This window comes from Elaeis guineensis, chromosome 4 (assembly GCF_000442705.2).
Source record: "Elaeis guineensis isolate ETL-2024a chromosome 4, EG11, whole genome shotgun sequence".
Lineage (NCBI taxonomy): Eukaryota > Viridiplantae > Streptophyta > Magnoliopsida > Arecales > Arecaceae > Elaeis > Elaeis guineensis.
In genome coordinates this window covers 56,416,903-56,442,319 of record NC_025996.2, presented here as the reverse complement: position 1 = coordinate 56,442,319, position 25,417 = coordinate 56,416,903, and the positions used below count along the sequence as shown (strand labels likewise).

At 34.5% G+C, this 25,417-nt stretch overlaps 1 protein-coding gene across 2 annotated transcripts; it reads right to left on the bottom strand.

Moving 5' to 3' along the window:
- Positions 1-1,513: 1,513 nt before the first annotated feature.
- Positions 1,514-22,474, bottom strand: LOC105042490 (uncharacterized). 2 transcript variants are annotated; one of them, XM_010919723.4, is made up of 7 exons: positions 22,191-22,473; positions 21,601-22,094; positions 21,244-21,363; positions 21,083-21,136; positions 6,657-6,820; positions 1,947-2,123; positions 1,514-1,871 (listed from the first exon to the last, which is right to left on the bottom strand). In XM_010919723.4, the coding sequence occupies exons 2-7, from the start codon at positions 22,021-22,023 to the stop codon at positions 1,667-1,669; spliced, it is 1,143 nt and encodes a 380-aa protein (XP_010918025.1). In that variant the 5' UTR covers positions 22,024-22,094; positions 22,191-22,473; the 3' UTR covers positions 1,514-1,666. The 2 variants fall into 2 exon arrangements, with proteins under 2 accessions (XP_010918025.1, XP_010918026.1); XM_010919724.4 differs by having other exon boundaries at positions 1,684-1,871; positions 1,954-2,123; positions 22,191-22,474.
- Between the last annotated feature and the right edge of the window lie 2,943 nt (positions 22,475-25,417).

Sequence of the window (25,417 nt, the reverse complement as noted above, 5' to 3'; positions counted from 1 at the left end):
CTTTTAATGCAAGTATCAACAGATAAATTAGATAGAACTTTACAGACCATTTGAATTTTGGAGCACATTGGGCCAACTGGAGGTTCTGATTGTCTGATTGTTAGTAGAAAAGCAAGCCGAAACACAAAAAATAAAAAGCAAGCATCTTAAAAATAAAATATCATTAAAAAATGAAGCACCACATGCATGAAAAGGTAAGAAAAAACATGAAATGCATGTCCCTATATTGGACCATATGATCACGTGAATAATGACCCATGCGAAATCTGATTGAAAAATGAGTGTTTTCAGCATGATAAGACACATTGCAGGTCGATAGCAACAGAGATATCTGCCATATCATATTAGCAAATACCCTTGGCTATTGGTGCAACTTTGCATGTTTTGAATGAACTCTATTGCATTTCCTTTAAAACCAAGTCTCTAGATGGATTAACTGGTACTTTGTTGAACAAAGACATGACAGACTAAACACTCCTATCGTTAATAAAAGACCAAATAATGGCCATGACAATCATATCAAAGAATCTACAGTGTGCAAAGGGTTCATAGTAGCCTTCAAACCTCACAAACGGTTTCCTTATTAGACAAGTTGTCTGAAGCAAGATCAATAGAACATTAGTATCGAGAACAAATGATTAAGTTATTGCATAGTATAACCCACCAAGGGGATATAAGCAATTCCAATAGAGAAAAAGGGAATACCGATTGAACCATTGAGTTAAGGACTGATTACTGATCTTGGCGAAATCTGTCTTGCACTCCATCAGAGAATGATTAGACTGTGGTGCAAGCTTCATTGTCCAATTGCAGAAGTTGCAAAAGATAATCTTTAGAAATATTAAAAGTTAAATCCTTTTTCCTTTTCCAATAGCTAGTTTGGTTGTTCATGGACCCAATAAACAATGTTAGAGGCAGTAAAATTTAATTCACAAATTGGTTGTTTTAAGGTGGTTTTATTATAGAGTGACCACTTCTGATAGGAAAAGTAGATTTTTTAACTACTAAGAAAGCATAGGTTCTCCAGATTAATATATCTTTACAGAACAGTTAGAGTATCTTCTTGACTAGCTGGCTATTTTATTATATTCATTCTTCATAACTTGGAAATTTTCAGAACATTCTTCAAGTTTCATGTTAAGCAATATATTAATGATAAAATGGATTGAAGAATAGCTACACCATGTGTTTTGTACAAACACATTTTGTGAGTGGGTGCAAAAATTCATGTATCATTTATTGCGTTGCTGACCTACAATATCCACATGATAGAATGTCGCAACAATATGACCTAACAGGAGATATATGAGCTAAGTTAACACATATGGAGGAGACAATGTGAAAAAATGAGGATAAAAAAGGTAAAGGTTGCAAATCAAAAAAAAAAAAAAAAAGCCTTTATTTCACGTTTCATTCCCTGCAGAATCACCATTATTAATTGTATGGACCAGGGAGGAAAATAATCTGGTTCCATACATCACAAAGTAATGACAATATATTCAGAAGAAACGATAAAAAAAAATGTAGCTTTCTTAACATATTTAATAGCATTGGGTTTGAATTTGGACCCACCCTCAATTGTCATTTGCTAAATCTTATTTTACATTTACAGGTTACATAATTGTACAACAAAAAGCATAAATAATGAGAGAGAAAGTGGCTTGGGCTACCTTGTATAAAATCTGGCAACCCATGGTGCAAGATCAGTCTTATCAGGTTCTCTTTTGTTTTTGGAGTAGTATTCAGACCAGTAGGAAGGTGATAGTTTATCCATGAATCCTTTATGATAGATGCAAAATGGCAACCAATTTTCACCACCATTCATCCTCCTTTTCCTTTCTCTAGGATAAGCCAAAGGAGCTTGGACATACCTACATGTTGAAAGATGAGTTTTATTTATTTTATATTCTAAAATCTGGCAACAAATTAAGGTGAATCAGTGATACCTAATACCATCAAGCACAGCATCCCAACAGAAGTGTGTATGGCCAAAGACATGACAAGCTGATCTGTTTCCATTTTTACCATGTATAAACCTCAATCTGACCTCCAGAAAGTCAGAGCCTATTATCTTCGGAAGGTTTGGGTAAAAAAGCATTCTTTTCTCTGGACATAAGTCTTGCCTGCATCAACCAATAATAAGCCTGAATTCTACAGATGTTTTGTGACAAAGGGAGCATGAAATGTTCAACATCAACATCAGACCAAATATGGATGCCGTATGAGATTCATTCTTATTTTCTGAGTGTTCTTTGTATGAAGAAAGTAATATGTAGTAATCTTCATGATCTCACATCACTCCACATTCACTGGTTGTAACTATTATGGTTCCTTTCTATGTCCTGTTAGTTCACATGTTGACTTGCCTTGTCACCAGCATTGTATGTCCATTACTTTGACTCATTCTCAGTGAAACCATGTATTCGACTCTTTCATGCCAATATAGCTTCAAGAATTCTCACCACCCATCTCTTGGACTTGGACTCAACAGCTTGGCCAATCACCATACAAATTTGCTGATTGCTTGTTATGCCACATTATCCATATACACCTTTTCCTGTGATGGGCCTCTTATTTATCATTTATGGCAAAGTCCAAGTTTATAGCCATCTTAACTGTAAGTATGAAGTTAGAGATACGTAGCATTGTGTACCATGTTAGTGTACGTACCTATTAAGGCCCTGTTTGGGATTATTATTGATGGTAGAGCTTTTGGAACTTTTGAAAAATAGAGCTTTCAAGAAGTAAAGCTTTTATAAAAAGCCGTTTGCTGTTTAATAACTATATTTCTAAAGTACTATGAAACTTTAATATATGTTTGGTAACCTAGCTGAGAAAGTTCTTTCAGTACGACAAAATAATAATAAAGGATATTACAAAGTATCGTAATATAAAGCATAATAAGTATAATATTAGATATTATAACATATTAAAATATTACTACATATTATTATAATAAATTTTTTGCATGTATACCCTCTTAAACATTCAAATTTGCATGAATATCCTTTCAAAATTAATATTTATATATATACCCTCATAAAATACTTGTTTTGCATGTATATCCTTTTTTTTTCTTGTTTTTTTGCATATGTACCGACATCATTTAATGTCGTTCAAAAATTAATGGTTTAAAATTTAAATAACTAAAATATCGTTATAAGTAGATGTGCAAAAAAAAATTATAAAGTTATATATATAAATTACAATTTTATGAGAGTATTCATGCAAATTTGAATATTTAGAAAGATATACATGCAAAAAATTCTAATTTAATTTTTATCTATTTCATCTAGATGGATTCAGACCCTCTTACTCTATAATGTAGTAACATATTACATAATATATTAACACGATGATGATATTATATAATATTTTATACATTAGAATATTATATTATATTTTATTTTTATGCAAGATGGGATGATTATGTCCATCTTATAATAATAAGATATACCTTATACACTTCATAAAGATATTTTCGTTTAAAATTTAAAATAAAATATAATAAGATTATAAATTTTTATTATTATATAATGCCCAAATCCACAACTATATCCATTTTATGCAAATGTACAAGCTATTCTTCTAATATTAGGTTTAGATACTTTTCTTAGAAGCATATTATTATACATTAGAGGAGACATGGATGGTTACGATATGTTTATTTTCTAGATAAAATAATTTGATCTATCATTTGATAAAAAGATTATTTTATCCATATAAATTAATAAATTAAGTAAATTTATTATTTTAGTTGTATATGTTAATTTTTCTCTATTAGAATAAGAAAAGAATTAACAAACCAAGAGAGGTGTATTTATGTTAATGGGTTTTTTACGCGTATACACTTTCAAATATTCAAATTTACGTGAATATCCTCTTAAAATTGCTATTTACATATATATCCTTATAAATTTTTTTTTTTGCACATCTATCCATAAGATATTTTAGTCATTTTAATTTTAAACCACTAATTTTTTACCATGTTAGATGATATAGGTACATATGCAAAAAAAGATATTTTATGAGGGTATACATGCAGATATCAATTTTGAAAAGATATTTATGCAAATTTAAATGTTTGGGAGGATATACATATAAAAAATCCTATTATAATATAATAAAATATAATATAGTATAATGTAATATTGTATATAATAGCATAATAATATAACATAATATGAAATGATCTAATATAATATAACATAGTAATGTATTATTACATAGTATAAGATTACTATAGTTTAACATAATGTAATATAATATTATTATAATATAATATAATATAATATTTATCTATCATAATTATATAATATAATATAACATAACTATTGTTCGTGGGTATTTTGGCCACTAGAAAATTTTCATTAAAGTTATAACAACTTCCCAACATCTGCCAGAAAACTTTTAGAGAGAAGCTATGAAGGACCTTTTTCGGCTTTCTAAGAAACTAGAAAGCACTTTTAGATTTTTTTTACCAAATACCACTATACCATCCAAAAATGCTTTTGGAGGGCTAGAAAGTGCTTTTTGATTCCCACCAAGCTTCACCAAATTGAGCCTTTTTTGTTTTCTAATGCATTTCCCTCCATATGTTTTTTGTTGTTGTATTTCAGCATGTCCGTGCATATGCTGGCAAACATGTGCACACGCATGAGATGAACATTCACACACACCTCGGAGAGAGAGTTGATATATGCTTGCAGTGGTAGTGTGGTCTTATGTTAGTTATGCACCATGAAAGGCTTGTTTCCAATCAAACATCTAAGCTTCATTTTTGACAGCCTAGATGACTCCATATACCTCTTCTATAGACAGTATATGCATAATGTAGAAATGTTTAAGATGTGTTTGTAATTATTCAGCATTAAATGGTCACTCTTCGCTCCATTTTTTAAATTGAAAGGCCCCTCACTGTAATTCAGAGTCTGAACTTAATAATTTTTTTGTTCTTTCTTCTTGCGGTCCATTCGAAGGTCATGTTCAGATGTAAACCTGGAAGTCCTCAAGGTGAACTTAGGTTCTAGTGCAAAGAACCGTGCCTATGCATATTGATATAAGCATTAAGGCAAGTCTAACAAAGAAGAAGGAAGGTGAAACAAGTGCGACACAGGCTTGAAGATAAGAAAATGCCCATTTATGTCCATCAGTTTAAAATGAGGTTGCTTGAAGGAATGGAGAGCTTTACGTCATCATCCAAAGACAATGTTGGTATGAAGCCTAATGAACAAAGGTTTTGAAAAGAAAAACACATTTCAAGGAACAAATAAAGGATGACAGGATGAAGCTTAGTATTTTATAGACTATAAAGCAAATAGGATGGAGGAGATTGCAGAATAAGGAGGAACATAGTTGATGACTCAGAGCACAATGGAATCCAGCAAACAGGATTTCATGGGATCCCTGAGAGAATTTGAGCAATGGTAATAGCTCTCAGCTCACTCAAAGACACAAAAGTTATATTTAGTCTTAGATTATCAAGGTCAGTTGTTAGAGAGTGTTCTGAAAGTCATATTCCCAAAACCTGGCATACCACATAATCTTTCATTTTTTATCTTTGAGAATAGGAAAGAGTCCCAACTGTCTATAATTACCTGAGTGAAATCTTGAAAATACACCACCCAAGCCTTGAACTCAGGACCACCAGGTTTTAAGCAAAGGGGTATGACCACTAAGGTAACATTCAGTTCATTGCACGCCACATATATCTCAAGGTGCCAATAGTCAGAGAAATTGTGGTGAGGTGGACAAGTGATTCAAGGTAATCTTCCAGTGGAAGAGATGGCAATCATGTAATTGGCAGATAATGCAGTTCTGTCGTGAAGGCTCAGATGGACAATTATAAAAATCTTTGGTAGAATCAAAAGAGGAAGATGCTCAACAAATTATAAATTGGGATTCCCTTTTGAGAATGTGGAATATCCAGCTGGAAAGAAGCTTAAGAGGATGAAATACACAAGCTAAAGGTTTTTGCAGACAGGTTTATGAGACTCATGCTTAACATTAGAAGGATAATACATTCCAGAAAAAACATTAGCAGCATGTTAGAGGAAGACAAAAGTCCTACTGAGTAGGCACTCTAACTATTATTGGAGCAGTAGCTGCAAGATGGTGAGAAAGGAAAAAAAAAATCAAACAATGTGAAAGAATGAAATCTAACAGCTGAGTTTATTGCTAAGAAAAGGTAAGATGCACCTTGCAAGCAAAACAAGTTACAAACAATACCTGATCAACTACATCCAAACAGCATTGCATGATTTCTTCCAATCATGCTTAATAATGAGACACTTTGCAGGATCTTGTCGGTGAACACATAAAAGAAATACCTTACAATTGAACTTTCTTTTAAGTCGTTTTGCATGGCATGATCAAGTCAATATAACATAAAATTGATTGAACTCGTTCCAAACACTTTAATTATTTGTGGTTCTCATCATATTCATTAGTTAGGTACTTCTGTTTCATATGATGGTACTCTCTGGCTTCATACCTAGTTTACCTACAATTTGACAATATGGCTATTTATCTTTCTGTAAACTATATTGAGTGATCTTTCATTAATCCAGAAATGTACGAAAAGATGCATGATCAACCTAGCAAATTTTGATTTTCTGAATCTAAAAGTCCAGCACCTATAATAGTTGAGAATTTACCTTGGAAGAAAGTGGGAGAATGTTATTATCTGACAATTGGTCTTATGGACTTCTTCGACTGCATTATTGTTCTTCTCATTCATCATATCAAAGTGATGAGCAAGAGCTACATCACCATTTGATAATTCCGGGGGCCATGTGCATGCATGAAAATCCTTGCAAGCCTAATCATATAATAAAATGTGAGAATTGTTATTATTTAAGAGATCATGATAATAAAGAAGTCTCAATCATCTCCAACATAAAGATCAGGAGTGGGACAATTTTAGGGTCATTTAAACGAGCATTGCATTTAGACAATTGCAGACTAGGTTGAATGGTCCGAACAAGGTTGGAAAATTTATAAGCCAACAATTTTGTATGTAATAATGTCAAATTATGCTATTAAAAGAACTCCAGTAGACCATGTAATGTTATCAGTGCTCATTCACTTTTCATCTACTAGAAGATTTTACAAGAGGTAATGGTAGATTCTCTGCATGGTTTTAACTGTATGACAACAACATATCATATTATTCTAATTTAGGAACTACCTCATATAGCAATTGCACCAATTAGTAAAGCACAAGGGAGGAATTCAGCACTAGAGAATTCATATGCAATAAGGAGGTAAAAAAATAGTTGCAAGCTTGTCTTAGGGAAAAAATGCCCAAGATGTGTCCTTTTGGTACAATTGAGACCTTGATTGCTGATAAATCTTAATGATATCAAATCAATACTAAAAACAGAAGCTGTTGAACTTGATCTACAACATCAAGAATCCAAAACAAAAATAAAATTTTGGTTTCTACCTACTAAAGCATCAAATAGCAAGGATTGCTGGCTCAGAATCGGATCCCATGCCAGCTGGCCAGCAGTACGAATCGGTACCGAACCATACTGGATCCGAAGCAACACAAAAAATAAGGGATGAACTGAGGAGGAAAAGAGAGAGAAAGAGAAACAGGGGAGGGAGGGAGAGGAGGAAAGGAAGGGAGGCCAGCGGTAGCCATTGGAGGGCTGTGGAGGCCGCTGGAGGGCTGCCAAGACCTCTTGGGCTCTGCAGTCCTCTGCAAGAGAAAATAAGAGTAGAAAGGGAGGAAGGGAGAGGGGAGGACGGAAGAGGGAGGGAAAGATGACGGAGAGGCCATCGGAGGGCCACCTGATGGCCGCTATAGCCACCAAATGGCCTAAAACAACCACTATTTCGAACATGCAGTGGCTGCGGGGCTATTTTGGGCTGTCCAGCAGCCTCCCCGCTGTCTTTCCTTTCCTTCTCTCCTCTCCCTTCCCCTCTTTATCTCTCTCTCTCTTCTCACAGCTCATGAAGGACCAGGAGCCTTGGAGGCATCGACTGAAGGAAGTCCAACTTTCGGAATATGCATGCGAAGATCAAAACATGCAGATTTTTAATTTTTAAAAATCATGAATGCAGCAAAAATTGAAACTGACCTAGATTTAAAACTATTTTAAATCTAACATGCAAAAAAATTATAGATCTAATCTACACATGTCAGGAAAGTTCATATACAAAAATTAAGATGCTAAAAAATAAAAATCAGATTTAGACCTTTACCTTTGCATGGGTAGATCTCACCACGATCCGATGGTCCGTGATAATCTGATGAGGTTCCTACAGAGCCGCACACGTATCCAGCCTCTACGGATATCCATCGAGGCTGATCTGATCAGGACGACTCGATCTCACTGGGGTGCTAGCTCCCTTGTAGAGATCGCTCCCTGGATTGTCGAATCAGATTGATCTTTTGATCCTCTTCTCAGGAGAATCAATCAAAACAATAGGAGGATGATGAAATCAAATCACATCTAATTTCTTTTTCACTTTTCTCTTCTTAAAAGAAAATCAAAGATGTATTGAAAAAGAAAGAGATCTAATCTCTTTCTTCTTCCATCTTGTCCAACTCTTGGACTAAATCTAAGAAAAGGTAGAGGAGAACTTTTGTTCATCTCATGGACCAATAGGAAGAGGCAAAAATCAGATCAAATCTGATTTTAATCATGTTCAACTCTTGAACATGTACAGAGGAGAACCGTCCATCTCATGGACTAAAATAAATCAGATCAAATATGATTTTTATTATGTTCGACTCTTGAACATGTATGGAGGAGAAGATGATGGAGACATGTCCAACTCTTTGGACAAGGAGAGAAAGAGGGGAGATGTTCAACTCTTGAATATAAGATAAGGGAAAAAGAGAGAGATCTTATCTTCAACAACCAACCTTTGGTTATAAGAAAGAAGAGAAACAACCCTCACATGCCAACCCAAGGAGCCGCAGCATCATCTCTCCTTTTTCCATGCTTGCTGCCTTGGGATGCGCATCCCAGGGCGGGGACGCACTACTTAGGCCGAGACTCGCATCCCAGGTTCTCCTACTGCATTGGGATGCACATCCCAAGATGGGACGCGCGAGACTCCTACAGATTTTTTAGTAGGCACCCCTCTTATCCCTATTTAAAGGGAGTTAGTTAGGATTTTAGTTAGAGTCTAAATCCAAATGGAAGTTGGAGTGCAATTTAGATTGGGTTAAGTCCAATCCCATTAGACTTATGAAATCCAATTCAAGTTAAATTAAAATCAGATCTAATCAAATTAAATCTGATTTAAATTAACTAAGATCATATCCAAATCAAATATGGCTATAGATTAGGTCAAACCTAATCTAGATAGGTTTGAGTCAAGTGTTCATTAATTAGATTAATGAAACATAAATTGAGTCAAACTCAAACCAAAACTAATCAAATTAAATCTGATTTAATTTGATTAGGACCCAATCCTAATATTTGATCAAATCAAATAATATGCAACAATTGTAATTTAGTCCTCTTATAATTTACTAACTCTTAGTAAATCCTCAATGTAACTTTATAATTTAGTCCAATCATCAATCAAATTGATAATTAAGACCACTTACGATTTACAATTCAAAATCGCATTTGACAGTCCAATATGTGTGATCCCATACGTTCTATTCTGGGTAGTGAGAAATATTTTGATCTCTATCAAAATATCATTGAAACTCCTTTCAATGGATTGAAACAATTCCAACTCTCCAATCGAGAATTATTGACCATCAAAATAATTCTCATTGGTCCCACGATCCATCAGTGACATCTAGCAACATATAGTGACAACCCAGCAGAACAGAAGGATGAACCTTTAGGTGTAGTTACCATGTGATTCAGTTCCTCTATCATGAGTCTCGACAAGACAGAGATCATGAAAAACTGATCAAATTCTATTGTCGTCATATGTAAGATTTATTTACTTGAGTTCATCTGTGAAACCTGATGAAAACTCTTTTCCATCATTCACATTATCCTGATCAAGATCTTTCGAACTCAATCTCATAAATCACATAAGATTATTTCTTTCTTACTAAGATCAATAGATCTCATCTTGATGTACACCTTATTCCTACAATGAATCTACTACAGCCAATATACACCTCAGAATTCTGTATGGCTAGGAGATCGAGTTATGATGTAGTCAAACTACAACAATCTCATTATGAACGACTGAGACACCGCAGGTCTAAGAATCAGTCACACAACTACAGCATCGAGAATGTCACTGACGAGTGAGTAGACATCCAAATGACTTCTCATGTTGATCACGCTCGGTGCCTTTGTTCTCTAACAAACACCTGCACCCTCGCTCCAGTGTCTCCATATTGACTCGTCTACCCTAAAGGAAGCGATCCGTGCATCAATTTTACCGGATTATTCACCGTCTCCATGATGATCCTTCGATCGGGAGCAATTTGAAAATTAACCATCAATGACACATATCTCAAATTCTCAACTATTGAGAATATATGTCATCTTATTAATTCTCCAGACGATTCATGGACACATACACTATATGAATAGAATTAACTATCCTAATTAATTAGATCAAATATAAAATTATGTCTTAAAAAAATTAATATATCGACTTGATTGGCTTACAGGGCATACATCCAATAATCTTCCACTTGCACTAAAGCCAATCTGCCATGAACCTAAGCCCCATCTTCTCAAGATGTGCTTTGGTCCTAGCTGATTAAATCGTTTATTCAGTGGGCCCACCATGTCTTCGTGGGGTCTACTCTAATCCTTGAAGCCTTCTCAGAATAATCACGAATCATCATTCTTATGTGCTAAGAACTTTGGTGAGATCTTGACTCCTTAGCTAGAGCTACGGAGCCATCGTTGCCTAAGAACAGTGTTGTGTCATCTCATGATATTACACCTAGTTCTGCAATAAACTAGAATACCCTCTTAGCTATCTCATAAGCAGCGACATACTCAACTTCTATAATCTGTAATGATCGGTTGTTTGAAACTCTTCTAATTTACCAAATCTCATTGCATAAGGAAACACATGCTGATATAGACTCTCTACCATCAATATTAGACTTAAAGTCTGAATTGTGAATCTTTTTATCCTTAATTTTTTTTCTCCTCCCAAAGACCATGAACATCCTAAGTGCTTCTCAAGTATTAGAAATATTTTTCATAGCTATCCAGTGCTCTTAGTTTGGATATTCCAATATCTGCTCATGACACTCACAATAAGGACTATATCGGATCATGTACATAGTATGGCATACATGAGGCCCTCTTTAGCCGAAGCATAAGTGATCTAGCTCATATACCGAATCTCCTCAAATGTATCAGAACACATCTCGGAGAGATCAATCTCATGCCTAAAGGGTAGAAACCCTTCTAGGAGTTATCCATGCTGAACCCTTTCAGCACCTCCTCTATGCACATATTTGTGAAGGATTTAGCATCCACTTAGGTCTATCTCATAGACCTAGATCCATCTCATAAATCTTTATTGGATGCTTCTCGAGGTCCTTTATGGAGAATTTGTTTAGACAACCAAATTTAAACCGATGTCAACATAGGAACCACTTTCCTAATCTGAAGGATGTTATCCACGTACAATACAAGGATCGTGACAATACTCCCACTGACCTTCTTACAAACACATGTTTCCCTCAAAGAATATTTGATCACATCAAACGATTTGATCATATCAAATTCATGTTCCTTATCTCCTACAAGGAAAACTTCCTCTATGTCCTCTGTCAAAATACCTAAGTATCTTTGAGTAGGATCGGAGATTATAAGATGAAAAAGGGACTACATATGCTGACTCAACATAGATAGGTTCTATGACTCATTGCTCTTAAGAGATTTTCTCTTTGAGCTTAGTTTTTCTCCCACTATTCCATCTTGGATAAACTATTTCTCCAAGAACATAGCATATTGAGCCACAATCACATTGTGATCCTTTGAGAAAAAATATAGTATTCCTAAAACTCTTTAAGATATCTGGAAACGAGTCTCGTAGATCTAACCTCTAACTTAATTCATATGTCAATACTTGACATTGGCCGAACATCCTAAACATGCCACATCTCATACGGCGTGATAGAAAAAACTTAGAAGAAATTCTATTCATTAAGTGAAGCATATTCCTAAAGAAAATAAGAGAAAATCAGTGATGCTCATTATGGATCGGACTATATCAAATAGTCCAATTCCTACTTACCGACACCCTGTCGAGTTGAAGTGCACCAAGAAGAGTCCATTATGAGACTGCCGTTTCTTTGAGATAGATTAGAAACTCCCACTAAAGCATACACCTCTTCGATCTCATCAAAGAATCTTAAGAGTTTTTCTAATTTATTTTTTTACTTCATATCCAAATTTTTGAACTTTTCAAGATTTTCAGATTTGTCTCACACATATACCCATAGTCACCAATATAAGTAATGAAGTAAAGAGAATCAATACTAACTAGCTCATCAAATGGGCTGCATACATCAGAATGTATCAAGACAAGTAGATTAGTGGTCCTCACCCTATGTCCTACATTGGGTGGTTTGGCCATCTATCCTTGAAGGTAGAATCCATAAATCGAAAATGACTTAAGAGTCGCTGAGTCTAAGAGCTCATACCTTTTCAATTTATTTATTCTGTCCTCTCTAATATGGTCAAGCCTGAGGTGCCACATATATTTTGGATCTATCTTATATTTGGATCTTTCAGATCCTACAGCACTCACTATCTGCTCATACCTTCTGAAGGTATGTCCCTTATCCTTTTCTCTAGGTTCTCCAGATGTACAAGAACCCTTCCCCTTGAACTCTTCAAGATCCCATCGATAGTTACCAACTCAACCAAGGTGCAATCAATTTTATTCATATGGTAGTTTACTATAAACTGTCCATATGAACAGTAAGGAATTACAGGATCAAATTCATTCGTGATTTCTTATGCTTAGACATATTGAGCTTCTCAAGCTCATTCAAGTCCTTTATCATTGTCAAACAATAATCATGAACTAATTGCTCTTTGGTCAATATCGGACAGTTTGATGACTTAAAAATATTCTAATTAGCTCAACTTCTCGAAACTTAAAACCATTTTAGGTTCCTAAGTCAGTCTTTATAACTTGATCGATTAGTCAATTGGTTCTAAGTTTGTGAGGATTAAAAGTCGATTTTTAATTCTATCAGAGAGTAGAGATTCTAGTTAAATGTTTATACTTGATCTTACATTCGTTCTAGGGACTTTTAAAATAAATGTGCTCCCACTAATTATTTGGATTCCAACACTCCTCGGATTGGGAAGTAGAAACCTCTTTATGAGTTAGGATTTCTAGCGGGTACTGCGATCCCATCAATTGTCATACTATCTCACCTGACAGATCTTGATGAATATGTCAACCAATGAGTGGACAATTCTTACCCAATACTTCTCAAGCAAATTGTAGCGGACTTGGTCTCTAGGTCCTGAGACCTCACCTAACAGATCTTAGTCTCATTCCTTAGTTAAGTCAGACCCACCATTGAGCACGAGTGAAGCCATCATTGGACCCTCACCTGACAGATTTTAAACCCAACCCCATCTCCACCCCGCATATAAAGTGGTTGCTTCTCCCCTGATGCAACTTAACCACTGTATCCAGCCAAGAACAATCAATATTGGAGAGGGCACAGCACTCTACAATGGTGGAAGACCCCTCGACTTAATATTATTGAGGAGGTTTTAATTTAGGTCTCTTTAATTCTTTAGTTGCTAATTTACATCTCATGTAAATCCACAATTATAATAGATCTAATCCTAATTAGTTATAACTGTTATGACTAACCCTAAGAATATGGACTAGCTCAAATCACCAAACAACCACATCAAGACTAATCAACCAAATTGGCCAGAAAAGTATAAGATCGGTGGAGATCCTCTTGTTGCTTTTTTTAGATGCCAATAAATTGGTCAGATCAGCGAACGGAATCAATTAAATAATCATCTCTCTTTAAACCACTTTTCTTAGATACCAATAGATCAATCAATTTTGAATAGATTAGCTTGTGTAACTCAGACTCGAGCTATTAAGCCAAATCAGATCTTTAAGTTAATCGATCCAACATAAGGCTGTTAATCGATGTGACCAATCCACAACTATTGCATTGATCTCGAGCACTCTTAACCTAATCCTAATCAACTCTTGATCGGGATGGATCAACTGCTTATCTCGATTGAGCCCTACTATATACAAATTGATTAATCGAATTACTAAACCTAACTGAACTACCTAAGCCCAAACCCTCATGTTTTATGCTTAAGATTAAAATCTTAAATTCTCAATTTCAGATTCTTAATTAAATGCATTATGAATATGAGGTAGTTTAGATGTCGAAACTACTTTCATATCTAAACATTTAATTATGTATCTCATACATAAATCTAGGGTTTTAAATTAAAAGATCTCATCTCACATCATCCTAGGACAATCATTCAGCATAATCTCCATTATGTCAGGACAACCTTATGCCAGGATGATTTCGATCAACCCAACCAATTTAGATCTAATCTAAAATAGGTTTGATCATTTATACATCTCATGTATATTTAGATCTAATAACATGTATTTTATGCAATATCAAATCAGATTATGTATCTCATACATAACTACATCTACACATATCACATATGAATATCAATTATACATCTCATGTATAAACAAAATATAATACATCACATATATTTAAATTAGATCTAATCTAATTTACTAAATCTGATTTTCTAATCTAAAGATTTAATTTTTAGATCTACATATATCACATATGCATATACATCTCATGTATAATTTAGATCTAATACATCTCATGTATATTTAAATTAAATCAAATCTAATTTATTAGATCTAAAGATCTGATTTTCAGATTTTAATAACATGCATGTGAAACAAAACCATGACTCTGATACCACTTGAAGAAAGTCCGACTTTCAGGATATGCATGCGAAGATCAGAACATGCAGATTTTTAACTTTTAAAAATCATGAACGTAGCGAAAATTGAACGAAAATAATTTTTAATTCTATAAAAAAAATTTAAATTCAAATTGGTACCTACAACACCATCCTAAGTTTGAACGGAAGCGTTAGCATGATTTTAAGAATCACATATTAGCACGTAATAATTTTCTTTATTAGTGTGATCTGCATTAGGTTATATTATTTTTCTAGTATGGAGTTTGTACACTAGTATAAATAACCCCTGAGATATATCAAATAAAATTCAAATAAATATCATGAAGCCCCTTTTCTCTCCACTTTTTTTCTTCTTTTGTAAATATTTAACAGTAGATTACCCTCCATCATGTATAATTAAGAAAGGATTATGAGTGCACATGGTCCCGTTACATTCCACGAAACCATGCGTTGTATCATACATCTTTGCGTCTTTATTTACTTCATCTCACATCATCCTAGGACAATCATTCAGCATAATCTCCATTATGTCAGGACAACCTTATGCCAGGATGATTTCGATCAACCCAACCAATTTAGATCTAATCTAAAATAGGTTTGATCATTTATACATCTCATGTATATTTAGATCTAATAACATGTATTTTATGCAATATCAAATCAGATTATGTATCTCATAAATAACTACATCTACACATATCACATATGAATATCAATTATACATCTCATGTATAAACAAAATATAATACATCACATATATTTAAATTAGATCTAATCTAATTTACTAAATCTGATTTTCTAATCTAAAGATTTAATTTTTAGATCTACATATATCACATATGCATATACATCTCATGTATAATTTAGATCTAATACATCTCATGTATATTTAAATTAAATCAAATCTAATTTATTAGATCTAAAGATCTGATTTTCAGATTTTAATAACATGCATGTGAAACAAAACCATGACTCTGATACCACTTGAAGAAAGTCCGACTTTCGGGATATGCATGCGAAGATCAGAACATGCAGATTTTTAACTTTTAAAAATCATGAACGTAGCGAAAATTGAAACTGATCTAGATTTAAAACTATTTTAAATCTAACATACATAAAAATTATAGATCTAATCTATACATGCCAGAAAAATTCACATACTAAAATTAAAATACTAAAAAATAAAAATCAGATTTAGACCTTTACCTTTATGCAGGTAGATCTTCACCGCGATCCGATGGTCCGTGGTGATCTAATAAGATTCCTACAAAACCATACACACGTCCGATCTCACGGATATCCACCAAGGCTGATCTGATCAGGAGGACTCGATCTCACCGGAGTGCTAGCTTCTTTACAGAGATCGCTTCTGGATTATCGAATCGAGTTGATCTTTTGATCTTCTTCTTAAGAGAATCAATCAGATCAATAGGAGGATGATGAAATTAGATCACATTTGAATTTTTTTTCACTTTTCTTTTCTCAAGAGAAAATCAAAGATCTATTAAAAAAGATAAGAGATCTAATCTCTTTCTTCTTCTATCTTGTCCAACTCTTGGACTAGATCTAAGAAAAGGTAGAGGAGAACTTTTATCCATCTCATGGACCAATAGGAAAGGCAAAAATCAGAATCAAATCTGATTTTAATCATGTTCAACTCTTGAACATGTACAGAGGAGAACCGTCTATCTCATGGACTAAAATAGATCAGATCAAATCTAATTTTAATCATGTTTAACTCTTGAACATATATGGAGGAGAAGATGATGGAGACATGTCCAACTCTTTGGACAAGGAGAGAAGAGTGGAGATGTTCAACTTTTGAACATAAGATAAGGGAGAAAGAGAGAGATCTTACCTTCAACAACCAATCTTTGGTTGTAAGAAAGAAGAGAAACAACCCTCACACGCCAACCCAAGGAGCCGCGGCATCATCTCTCCTTTTTCCATGCTTGCTGCCTTGGGATACGCATCCCAAGGCAAGACGCGCAACCCAAGCCGAGACTGGCATCCCAGGTTCTCCTACTGCCTTAGGACGTGCATCCCAATTTAGGACGTGCGACCAAGGCTCCTCCTCCTACAGATTTTTTAGTAGGAGCCCCTTTTATCCCTATTTAAAGGGAGTTAGTTAGGATTTTAGTTAGAGTCCAAATCCAAGTGGAAGTTGGAGTCCAGTTCAGATTGGGTTAAGTCCAATCCCATTCGACTTATGAAACCCAATCCAAGCCAAATTAAAATCAGATCTAATCAAATTAAATCTGATTTAAATTGACTAAGACCCTATCCAAATGAAATATGACTATAGATTAGGTCAAACCTAATCTAGATAGATTTAAGTCAAGTATTCATTAGATCTAATCCCATTACATTAATAAAACCTAATTTGAGTCAAACTCAAATCAAAACTAATCAAATTAAATCTGATTTAATTTGATTAGGATCCAATCCTAATATTTGATCAAATCAAATAATATGCAATAATTGCAATTGAATCCTTCTATAACTTATTAACTCTTAGTAAGTCCTCAATGTAACTTTTATATTTTAGTCCAATCATCAATCAAATTAATAATTAAGATCACTTGTGATTTACGATTCGAAATCGCGATTCGACAATCCGATCAATCAGGATCTCTTTATATGGGACCCATAGGTTCTATTCTGTCTGATAGTGAAAAATATTTTGATCCCAATCAAAATATTATTGAAACTTTTTTTAATGGATTGGAATAATTCTAACTCCTCAATCGAGAATTATTGACAATCAAAATAATTCTTATTGATCCCACAATCCATCAGTGACGTCTAGTAGCATGTAGTGGCAATCCAGCAAAATAGAAGGATGAACTTCTAGGTGTAGTTATCGTGTGATTCAGTTCTTCTATCATGAGTCCTGACAAGATGGAGATCATGAAAAACTCGTCAAACTCCATCGTCTATCATAAGTAAGATTTATTTGACTTGAATTCATTTGTAAAACCTAATGAAAACTCTTCCATCATTTACACTGTCCTGACCAAGATCTTTTGAACTCAATCTCATAAATCACATAAGACTACTCTTTTCCTACTAAGATCGATAGATCCTATCTTGATGCACATCCTATTTCTACAATAAATCTACTGCAGCCAACATACACCTCAGGATTCTGTATAAGCTAGAAGATCGAGTTATGGTGCAGTCAAACTACAACAACTTCATTGTGAATAGCCGAGATACCGCAGGTCTAAGAACCAGTCACAACTTACGCATCGAGAATGTCACTAACGAGTGAGTAGATATCCAAATGATTTTTCGTGTTGGTCATGCTCGGTATCTTTGTTCTCTAACAAATACCTACACTCACTCCAATATTCCGACACTATAAACTCGAGACTCACCTATCCTAAGGGAAGCGATCCGCACATCAATCTTATCGAATCATTCACCGTCCCCGTGATGATCCTTCGATCAGAGTAATTTGAGAATTAACCATCGACACATACCTCAAATTCTCAACTCTTGAGAATGTGTTATCATCTTATTAATTTTCTGGATGATTCATGGACACATGCACTACATGAATAGAATTAATTGCCCTAATTAATTAGATCAAGTATCAAATTATATCTTAGAAAGAATTAATGTGTCAGATTGATTGACTTCTAGGACATACATCCAACATCGATGGCCTCAGCGAGCTACCGTCGGCCCTTTTCTTTTCTTTCCTCCTCTCCTCTTTCTCTTCTCTCTTTCCTTCTCCCTCACTCCGCTTTTACTGGCACTCCGAATCGAATATCCGAATCACACCAGTTAGCTGCCGGTATGGTTCAGCAAGCCTCAAATCATCCAGTTTAGGATGGTTCAATGAACCATGTCAAATAGTCTTAAGTAAACAACGTTAATAGCACAATACAATTTTTTGATTTGATTAATGATTCAAAAGCATCCAAATCAGCTGATTTCATTATTTGTGCTTTCTACTATGTCTAGAACAAAATAATATTGTCTGGATTTTCAATTTATTTGGCATATATTATATTTTAGCACACTAAATCTACTAGTATTGTTTGTTTCCTTATCCACTTATTACAGAAGGAAGAGATCTCCAAGGCACTTTTTCTTTTAAAAATTTTGTTTCCGCATATTTCAAATAATGCAAATTATGATCCATGATGTGGATCTTCAATTTATAAGGTTTATAATTGGTTTTACTTTAATCTATAATGTATATGTACATGCATGTATGTGTATGTATGTCCATATGGGTGTGTGAGTGTGTATATGTGTGTATATTACACACACACACACACACACACACGGGGGGGAGAGAGAGAGAGAGAGAGAGAGAATTAGACTAGAATGCTTCTAAGAGGATTTGGCTCTAGATGCTTCCCAATGGAAATTGATGAAGTGCCCTCAAAATGAAAATCAGCACTGTTGGTCATAATCTAAGATATATAAAATACTTAGAAACTAAAAATCATTTATTTTAGAGTTCTCTCGCCAATGCATCTAACCTGTAGAAATTGAATGGTGGCAAAGTAGCTAATGAGCAAAAACACAACATAAACTATCTAATTTGCAATTTCAAACCATTGACCTTGATCTAAATATTTTAAAGAATGTGCTAAATTTCAGTTAATTTGCATATTTCTAGACTATAGATCAACCTAAAGCATGATATCATACTGCTAAACTTGTCAATTTTGTCTTTCTGGATGTAAAAGACCTCACAAACATGATTTTTGTTTCTAGCCATTTAAAAGTCATAAATCATGATCCACGATGCTGATTTTTGTTTTTTTTTATTTTGAGAAGCTCCTTTTACAAGCATTTCTAAAATGCTCTAAGCAGCATTGTAGCCTAACTCTATATTTATATGTATGTACATATGTATGTATATTTTACATATGTGTCTATGTATATGTACGTGTATGCACAACAAAATCTATGAAATTGAACTCAGTTGCTTCAAATGTAAAACACTGGAACAAACTGTTCGAATTAGTACAAAAAATTGAAAAAATCCAGAACAAATACAAGAGATACAAGCCAAAGTTCAACCACTCGATTCCATGATCAACAACTTGGTGGTTCAACGTGAGTTTGAGTTTAGGCCCTATATATATATATATTGTTAAGAAAACGAAACTTAACTAGACAAATTCATAAAAATAAAGATAAAGAAAGGATATTAGATATCAACTTAAAGTACATTGTGCTGTTTGGAACTTCTGACTGTAGAGTTTTAGTGGTATGATACTAGAACAGATGCTTGGCAAAGGTGTCTACATGTCAATATGTCATCAGGTATTTCACTTCAAAGTCCAAGAAGCCAAATAGTAGTGCATATTTATACAACAAAAGACATAATATGTATATATGTGTGCATAGATTTCAAAAATGCATCCATTGATAGACTAAGTAAATTATTTTTTGGTTGAAGGACCAAGTTAATTATTCAATATAAACATTTTGTTAACGAAAATGGAAATGTAGGGTACAAAGAAGGAGAGGTCAAAATACAATAATGTGATTAGTATTTGCAAGGCAACAGGAAAAAAAATCAGAGAATTCTTAAGAAGTAAGAAAGGTTCATTCTAGGATCAATAATGTTACAGAAGTCAGGTTACTCTATTTATATGTTCTCCAGTTAATATCCAGTTTTGCAATTATTCACTTGTTGAAGAACATGTTGATTTAGTTTTTTATGTTGGCAAGGAAATTTAGGGTTTTGAAACTGCTTGGATAAGGTAAAATGGGATGCCATCAATGTCAAGCAGAATGGAAAGTAAAGATTGGGCAACAACAGGAAATTGAATAAGTTGCATTCAGATTTGGTTGATCTGCACTTGAATCAATTTAAGCTTAAAAGGTCATAGCTCACAAAATGGATGGCATCTGTATTATGCTTGAGGTGCTAAGGATTCTTTTATGGTTGATATACAGGTTTACAAAATTGAAATGTTGATTGAGTGATGCTGATTTCAGATCTGCCAGCATCACTGGCATATAGGATGTTGGTTCAGGTTGTATTGATGAGACTTGACAGTTTAGGATAGCAAAATCAGGTTACTTAATAAAAGCAATAATAGCTTAATCTGTGAATAAAAGTAATCAATATTATCATGTCATCCAACGCCTTTACAATAAAGAAGAAAGTGAATCACCATCTCAAGCGAAGGGATTCGAATGCCAGTTACATCCTTCTCTTTATCAAAACTCTGCAAAGCAATTACTCTAACATCAGAAAATTGGAAAAAGATTAATTTGACAAATCAAAAGGTTGCAGAGGAGTAATATGTTATCGCCACCACCAAGATTCATTTACCTTGTGGTACCATGAGAATAAAGGAATAATTCCCAAACCATCAACAATTCTTGGGCTGGTTTCTACTCCTAGTTCAGTACATACATCAAGCAAGGCTCTCAACTTCTCCAGTGAATCAGTCTGAAACAAAAATAATACTTCACATTCAGTCAACTTAACATGGTGCAAATCATATATCAAAAAATTGTGCATTCCCCCACAGCCCAACTCCAGTGGGCATATGATAAGTTAGATTGGCAAACACCCACAGGAACAACTAACCAGCCCTGGTCCCAGGTAACCACTTACAATAAAAACTAGGAGAAAAACAGTTTGTCATTCATTTTTTGGACATCTCAAATAAACAAGGAACCTTACATAGTTGCCTCCTTCCCTTCGGCACCAGAGGTCATGGTTCCCAGGCACATAGAAGACACCACTGAACCTATCCTTCAACTCAGACATGGTGACCACAAAATTCTTGTATGTTTCCGCAACATCCCCAGCAACAATGAGGATATCGTTCCTGTACCACACAGTCGACAAGCGCCTCACCCATGCCATGTTCTCTGCATAGTCTGTATGCAAGTCCGACATGACAAAGACCCTCAGAGCACCAGTGTCATTCTGACCATAATACAAACGGTTTGTGGGCGATATCTGCTTCCTACCGAAAATGCCAACCCTTTTATGTCTGATACGTTGTTTCAAAACCATAGGATCACAGATACCACTACGGCAACTCGATTTTTGCGGTAACCCTGTGTGAGAAGGCAGAAACCCCATGATGGCAACTACCATTTGCGGCACCAAACAACGGAATCCTAACTGGGTTGGTTGGAATCAGAAGTAGCAGCTAATATATGATCTACCTGCTTGGCGAATTAAATGGAGAGAATTAGTATTTCTACGGCCGGTTGCTCTTCTCAAACTGTAGAATTATAGCTAATGCAAGAAGAACAACATACTGAAAAAGGCAGGGCACTTCTGCAGATAACTTTTGGAAGACATGCCAAAAAAAAAACTTGCAAAAACCGCAAAGGAAAGCAAAGCATTTTGCCTTCGTCCCTCTCCTTATCCTGTTTTCATCATTTTAATGGGAAAGTTTGAGGCTAATGACTTGGAGAACACCAAAATTATAGAGAAGGCGATTTTATAGGGAGTGCAAGCTTGCTGAAACGAGAAACAAAAGAACACCCGGTCAGAGACAGAATCCTATGGCAACCAGGGACGCAACTAGTGGGAGTAAAGGTGCGATCCAGCCGAATCGAATTGCATCAGGCAGCTGGAAGTTCAAGTTTGATTTGATTTAAAATATTTAAATTTAAAATTTAATTTAAAATTAATTAAATTTTAATATTTTAAATTTAAATTTAATTTAATAAAAAATAGATAAAATTAAAATTGATTTGATTTAATTCGAATATCAATAGAATCGTACTCAAATTAGAAATCAAATTTTAGCCTATTAATAATATATATATTATAAATAAAAATAATAATAATATATATATATATATATATATATATATATATTCGAATAGACTTGCGAGTCGAATATCCTACTAAAGCTCGATAATAATTGATTCGAATCGAATTCTTACTCGAATCGAGCTCCGACTCGAATCAGAGCTCGAGTAGCTCAACTCGTTTGCACCTCTGGACAGAAGTCACGGACTAAACGCCGGAGATAACAATAAAAAGTATTACGGGGATTATCTGCTATTAGACCCAAACTCTTCTCTTCGAATCACAACCAAACACCCAATGGATTGCCTGATCATACGAGACTGCTTAAGACAATGAGGAGGACCAAGCATCCAAGACTAGGTAGCATTACAACATTGGTTCTTGTCCGATCTCCATTTCGATCGGCTACTGACCCCTCGATCAGTACCTGATCGACAATATCTGGTGACTTGCACAAACACCCATGTGCCCGGGATAGAATCTCATCTCAAGTTCCCAGCCTATTTGACCATGCAAATAATCTTTGAGATTCTCCAACAACTTCCAAACGTGAGCATAACATACACTCATGATTAATTGACCTGATTTACAAGTATGACTAATAACTTAGATTATGCGGTAGTGCACAAATCCCAATGGCATGTCAGATCATGGTCTCATAGGTCCTAACTGTCTATCAGATTCCAGCGTAACAACCTACAACACCCTTTCTATATAAAAGAGATAAGAAGGGAACCCTAAGGTAAAGCTGAATTTCAGACTGAAAGACCAACTCTCTACTCTTACTTGCTTTTCTTCCTCCTACTATTCCCAAAACCCCAACTAACTTCATCATTGGAGGATCCTATATCAAACGGGCTCTGGTGAGCAAACTTTCTTTGTAGATCCCCCGATTGTGTAGGGCTGCTCGTGTCTATCGATGCACCCGACCGACTTTTGATGCAACACTACTAGGATTTAGCAGCAATAGATTGGCGTGCTAGGTGGGGGGTCCAATAAAGAGATCAACTCTAAAGGAGAAAATGGTAAGAACAAGAGCGCAGAATGTTGGTGAACGTAGGTGATTTCATGCATGTATTTCAAAATTTTTTGAATAAATTATAGCAAAAAGCTAATAGATTAATCATATTAATATAACATGCATATGATTAGATCATTAAATCAATCTACTTTAGGATCTATGACATGATATGTTGCATATAAAATCTAAAATAATCATATGATAAAATCTGCATGCATAAATGTAAGCAGTAGATCACATCTACTTCTAATCTGAGTTCAAAACTCGATATCTGAGTACGGATCAATGATTACTACTGCTGAGAGATATGGTAAGGATGATCTTTGCTAGTTGCTCATAGTCGCATACGCGTCCGGCCTCTATGAAAGTCCACTCGAAGCTCCAATCGAATCGGTCTTCTCGAAAGTGCTAGCTCACGTGAAAATCTTCTTCTTGGCTAATCTGAATCTTTTCTTCAAATCTCTGAAACTTTTCAAAAGTTGAAAATGGATTTTTAGAGGAGATAAAGAGGTGGAATAAAGATGAAGAAAAAAATAATTTTCTTCTTTTCTTTTTCTCTCTTCCCAATCTTAAGGAAGAAACCCTAAAATTCAGTTTTTGTGCTAACCCAAAGAGAGAGGACTCTCCTCCTCTTTTTCACGCCAAAAACCATGCCCCCAAGCACCTTCACATGAAGAACTCTTCTTTTGGTATCTTACATGCACAAAAGAGAGAAATAGACCCCTTTTTATTGGTGTGTAATAGGGTTGGGTGAAGAGTCCTAAGAATCTTGGACTCTTCAAGATATGTCACCCTTCCACAAATTTCATACCCCAAAAGAAATATGGGAGCCCCTTCTTTTATTTTTTCATGTGAAATCAGATCCTAATCTGATTTTTCATGATAAAAATCCTCCTTAAAGTTTAACACACACAAGAGAAAAAATAAGTTGGCATGTGGAGTGATTTGGATAAGAACAGATTCTCTTGATAAGAAATATTTTGAAATCTAATTTCAAAACCTTCCTTTTATCAAAATCAAATCAGACTTGGCGTGAAGAAAGAGAGGGTGGAGGACTTCTTTGGCATGAAAAAATCTCATGCAAAAACCTCTTGAGCATAGAGAAAGTTGGCATCAAAGTGGGAGGCATATGGGAGCAAGAGTCCAATCCTATATGGACTCTAGGTTTCCTTATTTGAATCCAAACCAAATCACATCTAATTTGGCTCAAATAAAATATATGAAACCCAATCTAATTAGATTCATAAATTTTTAATTAAATTTTAATCAAATTAAAAATTGATTGAATCAAAGTCTTGATCAAATCAGGGACATTTCTCCCTTAACGATTATGTCATCTTATAACCTAATCGGATCAAACCTAATTGAATCTAATTCAATTAGATTTTATTTAATCCTCTTTTCTCAATCAAATTAAGTTAATCAGCAATCTAATTACTAATTAATCTTTTATTAATTTACTAACATTTGATGAATAAATTTATTGTAACTTTTGCATAAGGTTAATCATCAATCGAATTGACGATTAAATCTTTGAATGATTCTCAATCGTTGATTAGTCACATGATCAGTCAAAAAATTTTTTTGAGTGTGACCCTATAGGTTCGAACCTAAGTCGATAGCACATGAATAAATTTCTGAATCAATCGATGTAATCATCTAGCAATGGTGATCCGACATCCGGATAGGTCGAATGATGGCGAA